At 34.5% G+C, this 12970-nt stretch overlaps 1 protein-coding gene across 12 annotated transcripts in view; it reads left to right on the top strand.

Annotated features, from left to right (window-relative positions):
- The window catches only part of IQCE (IQ motif containing E), a 101881-nt gene that overhangs the window by 28642 nt on the left and 60269 nt on the right, over positions 1 to 12970 (top strand). For all 12 annotated transcript variants that reach the window (XM_074201132.1, XM_074201135.1, XM_074201139.1 and 9 more), the window contains 2 exons: positions 1769 to 1897; positions 6722 to 6792. In XM_074201132.1, the coding sequence (XP_074057233.1) occupies positions 1769 to 1897; positions 6722 to 6792 (200 nt within the window). The remainder of the gene's footprint in view (positions 1 to 1768; positions 1898 to 6721; positions 6793 to 12970) is intronic.

Genomic DNA, 12970 nt, shown 5'->3' with positions numbered 1-12970 from the left:
AGTCCTGGTGAACTTTCCCGTGGAACTTCTAAGTTATCTTGGACTGGGAAATGTATCACTCGGTCTTTCTGTTGGTTCTGCCCTTCTAAATTTTGACTAGAGTCATAATTTGATGGCTTTTGAAGTTCCCTGAGGAAGGTGTTCCTGGGAAATGCTGCCTTCACACTGCCATCTTGGCTCTGCCGGAATCCATCTTTTCAAGGTCTAGCTCAGGATCTATCTTCATGAATCTCATTGTTAGGACTTTTTACCTTACTTAAAGCCTGAAATTTCTTCCTTCAGCTTCTATCCATCATAGCACTCTGTTTTTCCTCTACTGTTTATTTATTCATACTTTGCCAGTTTCTGGTATACATTTCAGTTCCCTTCCCTGGTCCTCCTTTAGGTGGCAAATTCCTTGAGGGGTAAGGACAATGTTATTTTTTATCTCTGTATCCTAGCATCTAGAAGGGTGTTTTTAACAATTAGTATATACTTAATAAATATAATGTAAATTGATGCCTTGTGTCATCTATTCTTTGTAGACCTAATCTGTTTCTTTTCCTTCCTCTCTTTCCCCCAATTGGTCAACTCTTAGAACAACAGATTTCCAATTCTTTCTGTAATTTTTAATAGATATTCAATTATTTAACACATTTCTTTTATTTCTTGTTTATTTTCATATTTAAACAGCATTTTTTCATGTACACATGTTATAATATTATTGATTGCCTTAAAGCACAACTAATCAGGTAAATTATTAATTAAAATTGAGTAGTTGTTTCTTTACCCTCCTTGGATATAACTTGTATACCATTACTAAAGTACTTGATATGCCAGGACTGCTGTTCATATATGAGCAAAAAAGATGTTTCTGTAATCAATAATTAGAATAATATTTGTGAATATATGTGGTATATGTCTAACCTGTTTTGCATTTGATATTACCATAATATGCATACTATCAAATCTCAATTATCTGTTTTTGAATCATTTACTTTGGAGTTATCTCTAGCCCAATTTAAATTATAGATTGACTTTTCTTTGCATCATTCTTTGCAAATTTTCTCTGGCATGTACTTGGGGAATACAGATTCATTTCATATTAGCCTAAGACAAACTTAATTAAAAAGGTAAACTATTCCACAAAAGCATATGCTACATTTTGGAAACAATTTTATTTTCTATTATTTTGTGTTATTCTCCATTAACATGAATAATAAAATTGAGAGTTTGCTATATCATTAAATGGGTGTGGGTTTAAAATCTGGAGATATTCATGTTTTTAAAATTTTTCATATTTGAATCAACTCTCTGAATGGTCTTTTAGCTACAAGGATCACTTTCTCATTGTTATCACAGAAAGACAAACTGGATCATTATAGCTTTAATTTATTAGATATTACTTTGGGCTTTTGGATTTGATTTTTCTAAATAATCCCAATACAGTTTTTCAAATGGTTTGACATATTTAGAGTTACCTTATTAGGGACAGAAAGCATATAATGTATAACTTGGTCAGCTCACTGAATTATGATATTTGGTAATTTAGAAATTTAACATGGAAAATAAAGGGAAAAAATATACAGACTTTTCTTGTTTTTTGAAAGAAACAGATGTTTTTCTGAATTTTTTTAACTTTTATACATTTATAGTTCTAAATACATTTAACTGTTTTTAGCCCTTATAAAAATTGTGTTTTGTGCAAAATTTTTGTTTCATAGCATATTTTTGTTGGGAGATAAATGATATTTTATCAGTCTGATATTATCTTTTTTTTTTTTTTAAGAGTCTCCCTATCACACTAAACCTAAACAGATTGCATCTTGGAGATATTTAAAGGCAGCAGGGACAATGCCTCTCAGTGGCAGGATGGCTTTAACCCCACAGAAGCTATGGCTTGGTCCTTCAAAACAAGGTATATAATGCTACAGTTTATTTCTTCCTTGATGAGAAATTCTCCCAGGGGGAATTTCTGAAAATTTAGGAGATGGCCTTGAATGCATCTTAATATTATTAGAGAGTGCAATTCATCCTAATGGTTTAAGTTAAGATAATTTTATTGTGTCATGACTTGTGGATTGTGATGATCTCTCAAACTAGATGACTTCCTTAGCCTAGAAATATTGGTTATTTATTATGGGGTAAAGCTTGATCTATGTTAAGCCAATAGCATCACAATAAATTCATGCTTGTTTTCTTCTCAGGAATTTTGCCTCAACTTATAAAATCAGACCTGGATTTAGAGCCTATATGAACTAACCCCCTCTAGTAACACTTCAGAATATTTGAAGAAGGCACTAGGAATTAAAAGGCAAAAGCACAAACACTTTTTTAGCAGTGATGAGTTTCTCTGTGGAGAGAAAAATCACTTTTCATGAGTTAAAAATAGAACCTTTGGCTTATTATTGGCAAGATAAAAGTTTGGCAGATAAAGGAGAATGAATGCAAAAGTGTGACATCTCTCTCTAAAGAATGTCAGAACTCAGGGCGGCTAGGTGGCATAGTGGATAAAGCACTGGCCTTGGAGTCAGGAGTACCTGGGTTCAAATCTGGCCTCAGACAGTTAATAATTACCTAGCTGTGTGGCCTTGGGCAAGCCACTTAACCCCATTGCCTAGCAAAAACCTTAAAAAAAAAAGTAGATCCTTGGATTGCAAAGATAAAAATATTTAATTTGGTCAGTTTTCAATCATGTTTGATTCTTTTTATTTTATTTTTTTATTAAATTTATTTATTTTGAATTTTACAATTTTTCCCCTAATCTAGCTTCCCTCCCCCTCCCCCCACAGAAGGCAGTCTGTTAGTCTTTACATTGTTTCCATAGTATACATTGATCTAAGTTGAATGTGATGAGAGAGAGAGAGATCATATCATTAAGGGAAAAAATAAAGTATAAGAAATAGCAAAATTACAAATTAACATAACAGTTTCTTTTTTTTTTTTTAAATTAAAGGTAACAGTCTTTGGTCTTTGTTCAAACTCCTCCAATCTTTCTCAGGATACAGATGGTATTCTCTCCCTCACAGATATCTCAGAATTGTGCCTGATTGTTGCACTGATGGAATGAGCAAGTCTATTAAGGTTGATCATCACCCCCATGTTGTTATTAGGGTGTACAGTGTTTTTCTGGTTCTGCTCATCTCGCTCAGCATCAGTTCATGCAAATCCTTTCAGGCTTCCTTGAATTCCCATCCCTCCTGGTTTCTAATAGAACAATAGTGTTCCATCACATGCATATCAAGTCTGATTCTTAATGACCCCATTTGAAGTTTTCTTGGCAAAGATACTGGAGTGGTTTACCATTCTCTTCTCTAACTCATTTTACAAATGAGGAACTAAGGCAAATAATGTTAATTGATTTGCCTAAGATCACACAGCTCAGGAAGATGAGTCTTCCTAACTCCAGGCTCAGGCTACTGAGCACTGTGGTGCTACCTAGCTTCTCTTTAATATAATGCATATATATATATACATACATACATACATATATATATATATATATATATATGTATATATATATATATTTACATAGTCACATAATATATTTTAAAATAGAGTTGAAGCACAGGAGAAATAAAATATTAGTGGTCCTTGATAAGTTCAAATTACTAGCCCTAAACCAAACTACCTCTTAGAGTACTGAAAGAGCTCCCATTCAAAAAAAGTGAAAAGAATAGAATCTATAGAACACAGAGTAACTGCAGTTTCTGGCAAATACTAGAATGCATTATTAAAGGAGTGGTTTTTGAGCCATCTACAGAGGGAAGCAGTGATCCCCAAAAGCCAGCATGGTCTTGATCAAAGGTCATGTCAAACTAATCTTATTTTCTTTTTTGATAGAGATACTAGACTAGTAGAGATTTCTATAAAGTAATTACAACAAGAAAACATTATTATTATTATTATTATTATTATTATTATTATTATTATTATTATTATTATTATTATTAGCTGATTTTATATAACACTTTAAATTTTGCAAAGTGCTTTATATACACTATTTTATTTGATCCTAGATCATTACTATTCTCATTTTACAAATGTTGAAACTGAGAGAGAGATTATAACTTTCCTTTGGTTAGCAGATGCCAGAGCAAAGATTTGTCCCCAAGTTCTATGACTCCAAATTGAGCATTTTAAGCACTACAGTATTATCTTTTTAATGCTACTTTGTGGCGTAGATGAAGAGATAATGTAGTAGATTGCAAAATTATGCAGATTGAGAACTAGTGAAGTGATGAAACCCAAAGAGTTTATCTTCATTCATTACTTAAAAGTCAGGGTGCAGGTAAGCCTTTAGTAGAAAGAGGGATGTCTGTCTGTCTTCAGCTCTATTTTCTTTGTTTTTCTTTGTTTTTTTTTTTTTGCAAGGCAGTGGGATTAAGTGACATGTACTTGCCCAAGGTCACACAGCTAGGTAATAAGCATCTGAGTCTAGATTTGACTCAGGTCCTCCTGACTCCAGGGCTAGTGCTCTATCTACCTAGCTATTCCTTCAGCTCTGTTTTCTTTGAGATTTTTTTGCTACTGAAGTATATGAATAATTATTGAATTTGCCGATAACACATGAAGCTTAGACACATTAGTTGAGAATAGGTGGGTATCATGGTTTGAATCTATTAAAATGAAATATTTATCTAACAAAATAAATGAAAAATCTTATTTAGTTTGAAAAAATAAATTTCAAAAGAACAGGATTAGAGAGACATGGCAAAACAGCAGTTCTTTTGAAAATAATCTGAGGGTTTTACTAGACTGAAAACTCAAGATGAGTTCACAGTTCAGCTTATAAGTTTTTAAAATGCTAATGAGTTGGCACAGATTGCATAGGCAATAATCGTGCACCCCACTAAAGAGCATCCAGTGGGAATCAATAAGGATGGCAAGATGGTCTTCCCAGGTGAAGATTGGATGAAGAAACTGGGCAAGTTAACCTTAGAAGAGATGACTAAGGAAGGAAGGAAACAACATTTATTGCACATGTACTATATGCCAACTAGTGTCTCACAGAGCTTTATAAATAGTATCTCATTTGAAATTAATGAGATACCTCACAACAACCCTGGGAGACAGAATTACTATTATCCTCACTTTACAAAAAAATGAGGCAAATGGAGGATAAATAATTTGTCCAAGGTCACACAAGTAGTAAGTTTCTGAAGTCTTCTTTACTCTAGATCCAGTGGTCTATCCATTGTACCTCCTTCCTACATGGAAGTATGATAATTGTCTTCAAGTAATTGAAGGGATGACATGGAAAAAAGATATTCAACTTAATCTTTTTGTCCCCCAGAGAGCAGAACTAGGAGCAGAGGGTGGAAGTTGTAGGAGGGAAATTGAGTTTTATTATAAAGCAGAACTTTATAACAATTTATAGAATTATAATTATAGGGGGCGGCTAGGTGATGCAATGGATAGAGCACCAGCCCTGGAATTTGGAGTACCTGAGTTCAAATCCGGCCTCAGACACTATTAAATTACCTAGCTGTGTGGCCTTGGGCAAGCCACTTAACCCCCATTGCCTTGCAAAAAAAAAAAAAACAACAAACTAAAAAAAATATAATTATAGAATAAGCTGTTATCAGAAGGTGGAAGATTCTCCTTCACTAGAGGACCTCTGGCAAAGATTAGCTGACACCATCTGTTGGGAATGTTGTAAGAAGGCCTCCTTTCAGGTAGGTTACATTAGATGGACTCGGGGCTTTTACAACTGGAACACTTGAGATTTTTACTTCAGGTTATCTAAATTATTTGATAGCAGGTTAAGAGGCAGTCTATGAAAAACTCTTAGGAATTAGAGCAATTCCTGCCCAGTAGAAGCTAAACTAGCTATAAATTTTCTTAGGTTTAATGAGAAAAGACTTTTAATATAGTCAGTGAAATCTTTACTGAGCTTGCATTTACCTACTTCCCAAATTTTTAACTATTTACTTAGTTTATCTTTTAATTCTCTCACAGGATAATCTTTTAAGTTTTAAAACCTTAACTTTAATTCTAATTCCTATTTATTTTGTTCCACACATGAGTTACTTACTCTTTTTGGTTGTTCGTCATTATATTTTAAGCTTAAATATTTATTGAACATCAGAATGTTAATTGTCCTTTAAGAAATAAATATTTGACCAGCTAGGTGGCACAATAAATAGAGAGTACCAGGTCTGAAGTCAGGAGGACCCATCTTTTCAATCTCAAATCTGGCCTCAGACACTTAGTAATTGTATGACCCTGAGTTAAGACACTTAATCCTGTTTGCCTCAGTGTGTAAAATGAGCTGGAGAAGGAAGTGGCAAGCCACTCCAATATCTTTGCCAAGAAAACCCCAAATGGGGTTATGAAGAGTTGGACATGACTGAAGCAACTAAACAACAAAAAAATAAGAATTTGCAATCTTTGTCTCAAATCTGAACAGTTTAAATTTAAATGTTAAAGTCAAATGTTGCATTCATATTACAATTTTCCTTTTATTCCACCTTGTCTATAAATTGTGTGTTTATGAGCTTATTTTTCCTCAAATTTTACTTTTTTTCTCTCTGTCTCTGGGAAATTTCTGTTATTGCTTATGTTTTATTAACAATATAGATTGTTTATAAAATCCTATGAAATGCTTAGAATTATACGAGAAAATATTTCTTTTCTTTCTCTAAAGTATTGTGATCTTTGAAATCCTGGTTATAATAAAACTAAGGATCATGTTCCCTTTCAAATAATCTTATAAGCGATTTATTTTGTTTTGCTCTAGGTCATAGTCCTGGGGTCCCTGTTTATAGAGAAAAGGAAGATATGTATGATGAGATTATTGAATTGAAAAAGGTAAGTATTTCTTTTTGTTCTTTACTGGGTTTTAAACAATGGAAGTTTCTGACAATGGAAAAAAATTTTTGCTTCACAGGTTTCCCTATTAACTCCAAGATCAATTGTGAATTTATTTTCCATTTAAAGCTCTTTACCATTTGGACCCTTTTTTTTCTTTTTTTTTTTTTTTAAGGTTTTTGCAAGGCAAATGGAGTTAAATGGCTTGCCCAAGGCCACACAGCTAGGTAATTATTAAGTGTCTGAGACCAGATTTGAACCCAGGTACTCGTAACTCCAAGGCCGGTGCTTTATCCACTACACCACCTAGCCGCCCCTAAGTTGGACCCTTCTTAAACATTACCTCCCATTCCTCATTCTACAGTCTGACCATACTGATCTGTTTGCTGTTCTTCATCTATAACATTCTATAGTCAGTCTCTACCGCAAATGTTCTTACATCTCCCTTCATCCTCTTAAAATCTCTGAGTTTCCTCAAGACTTTGGCTTCTACTAGGCAGGAATCAGTTTAAGTTCTTAAGAAATCAGGGATCCTTTATCATGTAGAGGCATCAAGAGGTCTCTGGTTCATATCTGGGTGCCCCCTAAAAGAATGTTTGAATGACTAGGTGGTGCAGTGGATGTAGCACTGATCTAGGAGTCAGGAGGACAGGAATTCAAATACAACTTTAGACACTTAATAATTCTGTGACCTTGGGCAAGTCACTTAAGTCTGATTGCCTCATATCCAGGGCCATCTCCACTCATCCTGATTCATATCTGGCCATTGGACCCAGATGACTCTGGAGGAAAAAGTGAGGCTGTTGACTTAACATGGCTCCCCCACACTCAAATCCAATTTGTGCTAGTCATGGCATCTCCTCCCTGATAATCATGGTCTTCTTCAAGAATGAAGGACAAGGGGAGGCTAGGTGGCGCAGTGGATAAAGCACCAGCCCTGGAGTCAGAAGTACTTGGGTTCACATCTGGTCTCAGACACTTAATAATTACCTAGCTGTGTGGCCTTGGGCAAGCCACTTAACCCCATTGCCTTGGAAAAAAACCTAAAATAAAACAAAAAGAAAGAATGAAGGACAAACATCATTCTCACCAGGGATCCGTTTTCATATTCTATTTCTTAATCAAAGCACAATGTACCATCTTCTACATGGGGCTTTTCATTTCCCTTAGCTGCTAGTTTCTTCCTTTTTGAGGTTACCTTCCATCTTCTCTATATGTCTCATTGGAATGGAATGAAATCTACATTACAATCCACAGGGAAAGGACTGGTCTTTGCTTTGACTTTGTATCTCTAGTGATATCACAGTGCTAGACACAGAATAATGCTTAATAAATTCTTGTTGATTGATTTATAATATAAATTGTACACTGATCCAGGAATATCCTCAAACTTGCTTGTCCCTCTTATACTCTCCCCTCCCTTCTAATCACTTGCTCCTTCAATCATTCCCCTCTCTTTTTAATTTTCATTCATTCATTTTTTTTTTGTTTTTGTTTTTGTTTTTGTAAGGCAATGGGGTTTGAACTCAGGTCCTCCTGACTCCAGGGCCTGTGCTCAATCTACTGCAACACCTAACTGCCCTTCATTCATTCTTTAATGCACTTAATCCTTCCCTGATACCTGCAAACAAGTCCAAAACTCTTCATCTTTTACTTGACCCTTCCATGCACTCAAGCTGTTGTCCCATAGTTCTCTCTTTCACAGCTACATATCTTTATAAAATTATCTGAACTTATTACCTCTACCTTGAACAAGTAGATAAAAAACTGGGAGATTAGATAATGTAGTCAAACTGTGGTCCAGAAAAGTCAAATGACTTATTCAAGATAGTAAGTTGCAGAGAAACTAGGGATTTTTGTTTTCAGATCCACTGTTATTAGTGCTATAATTAGTATGATTTCATTTTCTTCTCCCATTTGCTTCTTAACCTCTTGTATTCCAAACTTTTGATCCTACTATGCAGTTGAAACTAGACTCTTAATTACCAAATCCAAAGACTTTTACTAAGGCCTCATCATTCTTGAATCTTCTGGGGCATTTGACATTGTTGGTCATCCATTCCCTTTAATGCTGTCTTATCTGGATTTTCATGACCCTACTATTTCCTTGTTCTCTTACTTGTCTGTTCATTCTTTTGCCCTTTCCTTTTCTGTATCATCATCTATTTCTTATCTCCTTTGTATATTAGGTACCTCTTCTTGCCCTATACTTTTCTCCATTGGTGATGTAACCTATGTATCTCTCTCCAGTTCCATATCACCAGTGGACTGTTTCACCCAGATATTCTAGATATCTCAGATATTTCTTTTTTAAAAAATTCATTATCTTCCTTTTCTGAACTTGTCAAGATAACTCACTGGTCAAAGTCAATACTTTTTCAACAACCTAAAAGGATCCTACACATGGACATCACCAGATTATCAGTATCAAAATTAGATTGATTATATACTTTGCAGCCAAAGGTGGAAAAGCTCTATAAAGTCAGTTAAACCAAGACTTGGAGCTTTTTATGTTTCAGAACATAAGTGCATTTCAGGCTTAAAGTGAAGAAAGTAAGGAAAACCATCAACCTTATATGAAATGGAGATAAATTGATTTAAGGAATTAGATCTGGTAGCTAAGAGTGCCTAAAGAACTATGAACATGTGACAGCTAGGTGGTGTAGTGGATAGAGTACCAACCCTGTGGTCAGGAGGACTTGAGTTCAAATCCAGCCTCTGACACTTAATACTTTCTTAGCTGTGTGACCTTGGGCAAGTTACTTAACCCCATTGCCTTTCAAAAAATTCACCAAAAAAGAACTATGAACAGGGGTTCACAACATTATATAGGAGGCAGCAGCAGCAACAAAAATTCCAAAGTAAAAGAAGAGCAAGAAATCAAAATGGCTGTCTGAAGAGGCTTTACAAATAGCTGAGGAAAGAAGGAAAGTGAACAATAAAGGGGAGAAAGAAAGATAAATTCATTTGACTGCCAAATTCAGAGAATTTCAAGGAAAAACAAAGTTTTCTAAAATTGGCAATGCAAAGAAGTAGAAGAAAACAATAGAGTGGGAAAGCCAAGAGAAAAGAGAGATATCAATGGAACATTTCATTCTAAAATGGGCATGATAAAAGAAAAAATTAGTAAAAAGTTAAAGTATTAATAAATGGTAGCAAGAGTATACAGAATGATACAAGAAAGATCTCGACATCATTGATAACCATGATGGTGTGATACAGTCATATGTCCCTAGGGAGTTAAGTCAAGTGGGCCTTAGTAAACATTACTAATGTTAAGGCTAGTGGAGTTGATGGAATTCCTAAAAGATGATGATGTTAAAATGCTGCCCTCAATATACGTGCAAATTTGGAAAACTCAACAGTGGCTACTAGACTGGAAAGAATCAATTTACATTCCAGTGCTAAAGAAGGGACAGTGCCAAAAAATGTTCAACTTACCAGTTACATTAATTTCCCTCCAAAGCAAGGTATGTGAACTAAGAATTACCAGAAGTTTTAGAGGCAGAGGAACTAAACCCCAAATGTCAATATTCATTGGATTATGGAGAAAGCAAGGGACTTTATTTTTTTTTATTTTATTTTATTTTTTTAGGTTTTTGCTAGGCAATGGGGTTAAGTGGCTTGCCCAAGGCCACACAGCTAGGTAATTTTTAAGTGTCTGAGACCGGATTTGAACCCAGGTATTCCTGACTCCAGGGCCGGTGCTTTATCCACTGCGCCATCTAGCCGCCCCGAAAGCAAGGGACTTTAGAAAAACATTTACTTCTGTTTTATTTGCTACATTAAAGCCTTTGACTTTGTGGCTCATAACAAAATGTGGCAAATGCTCAAAGAGATGGGAATACGAGATCATTTTATTTCCTGAGGAACCTGTATACAAGACAAGAAGCAGTTAGAACTGAATATGGAACAATGGATTGGTTTAAAATTGTGAAACAAATATGATAAAGCTGTATCTTGACACCTTATTTATTTAAATTATAGTAGAGTACATCATGCAAAATGCCGCACTGGCTGGATCATAGCTGAGAAAAATATCAACATTCAGATATACAGACAATGCCTAATGTAAAGAATTAAGAAGTCTCTTGATGAGGTTGAAAGAGGAGAGTATGGGGGCAGCTAGGTGGCGCAGTGGATAAAGCACCGGCCCTGGAGTCAGGAGTACCTGGGTTCAAATCCGGTCTCAGACACTTAATAATTACCTAGCTGTGTGGCCTTGGGCAAGTCACTTAATCCCATTGCCTTGAAAAATCTAAAAAAAAAAAAAAGGAGTATAAACTGGCATGAAGCTTATTAACATTTAAAAAAAACCCTTAAAATTAAGGTAACTGGTCCCATCACATCCTGACAAATAGAGTGAGAACAAATGGAAATAGTATCTCATTATTTTATAATCTTAAACTCAGAGATCATTGCAGACAGTGACTGCAGTCATGAAAGTAGCAGAGACATTTTGCTGACAAAGGCCCATATAGTCAAAGCTTTGGTTTTTCGAGAACTATACTATAAGGAAAGCTGAACACTGCAAAATCTGCACTTTTGATTTGTGGTGCTGAGGAACCTTTTGAGAATCCATTGGACAGCAAGGAGATCAAATCAGTATTTAAATTAATTCAGGCTACTCATTGGACAAATATTGAAGCTGAAGCCAAATACATTGACTTCATAGTGAGAAGACAGGACTCATTTGAAAAGACTCAGCTGCTGGGTAAGATTGAAAGCAAAAGGAGGTTAACAGTAGAGGATGAGATGGCTTGATAATATGGAGTAATAAATACAAGCTTGTGTTTACTTTAGGAAATAGTGCTGTATAGAAGTACCATTGATATTTATATAAGATTTTGAGTTCCACCCTTTCTGCTTCCCTCCCCATAACATTGAGTAAATCTGATAAAGATTATATATATATATATATATATATATATATATATATATATATATATATATATAAAATCATGTTTAAAACATTTCCATATTAGTCATGTTGTGAAAGAACAATCAAAACAAAGCTGGAGAAAAAGCATGAGGAAAAAACATAAAACCAATTTTAAAAAATGAAAATAATATGCTTTGGTCTGCATTCAGATTCCATAGTTTTTCTCTGGATGTGGATGCCATTTTCCATCATAAGTCTATTAGAATTGTCTTTGTACATTGAACTGCTAAGAGAAGCTAAGGCTGTCATATTTGATCATCACACAGTGTTGCTGTTTATGTGTACAATATTCTCCTTCACTCAGCATTAGTTGTGGTTTTTCTGGGTCTTTCTGAATTCCACCTGCTCGTGGTTTCTTACAGAGTAATAGTATTCTAACACAGTTATATTGGATACCACATTTTAGGAAGGATATCAACAAACTGGAATGCATCAAAAGAAAGATTACCAGTAAGGTAGGGACCCTTGAGACCAGGCCACACAAGAACCATCTGAGAAATGGAATATCATTTAATTCTAGAAAAGAGAAGATTTAAGAGGGATGTGATAACTGGCTTCAACTATTTGAAGGACAGTCATGGAGAAGAGAGTTTATACTTGTTCTTGGCTCAGAAGGCAGAATAAGAAACAACAGGGAAAATAAAATTCACAAATCTTACTTTGGACAAAATATTTGTTCAGATATTTTTGAATGGATATTAGAATATCAATAATCAAATGTAGAAGTTCTACTATTTAATTTTTTAAACAGTTATTTTAAGTCAAACTCAAATGGAAACAGATTTAGGTAACATGTTGTCTTTGAAAACCACAAATTGACATCAGTGTTGTGTTATATTTTTATTCATTTTGTTTAACTTTCCCAATTACATTTTAATCTGATTAAGTAGCTATGGGCAACTAGTTTGACATCATTGATTTACATCATTTCTACAGTTATTTGCATTTAATCATGTTATCATATCATCTTTAGCATTATGCTTAAAAATAATGAAGATGATGTTTCTAGTTCAGTATCCATAGGAATATAGTATATCCTATGGATATACTATACTGTATATATATAATTAGTTATCTTTACAGTGGTTGTCATGAGTTGTACTGAGCCTTCCCAATTTATTACTCAACCTCTTTTTGTCATAGTATATACATTTGCAGTCTAGTTTGACCACTAAAATTATCTGTTTTAAAGTAATTAACTTCTTTGGAAGTGAGTCTAGTTCACACCCTCATTGT

This window comes from Macrotis lagotis, chromosome X, assembly GCF_037893015.1.
Source record: "Macrotis lagotis isolate mMagLag1 chromosome X, bilby.v1.9.chrom.fasta, whole genome shotgun sequence".
NCBI lineage: Eukaryota > Metazoa > Chordata > Mammalia > Peramelemorphia > Peramelidae > Macrotis > Macrotis lagotis.
The sequence above is the reverse complement of the archived record's forward strand: the minus strand, read 5'-3'. Positions and strand labels throughout refer to the sequence as shown.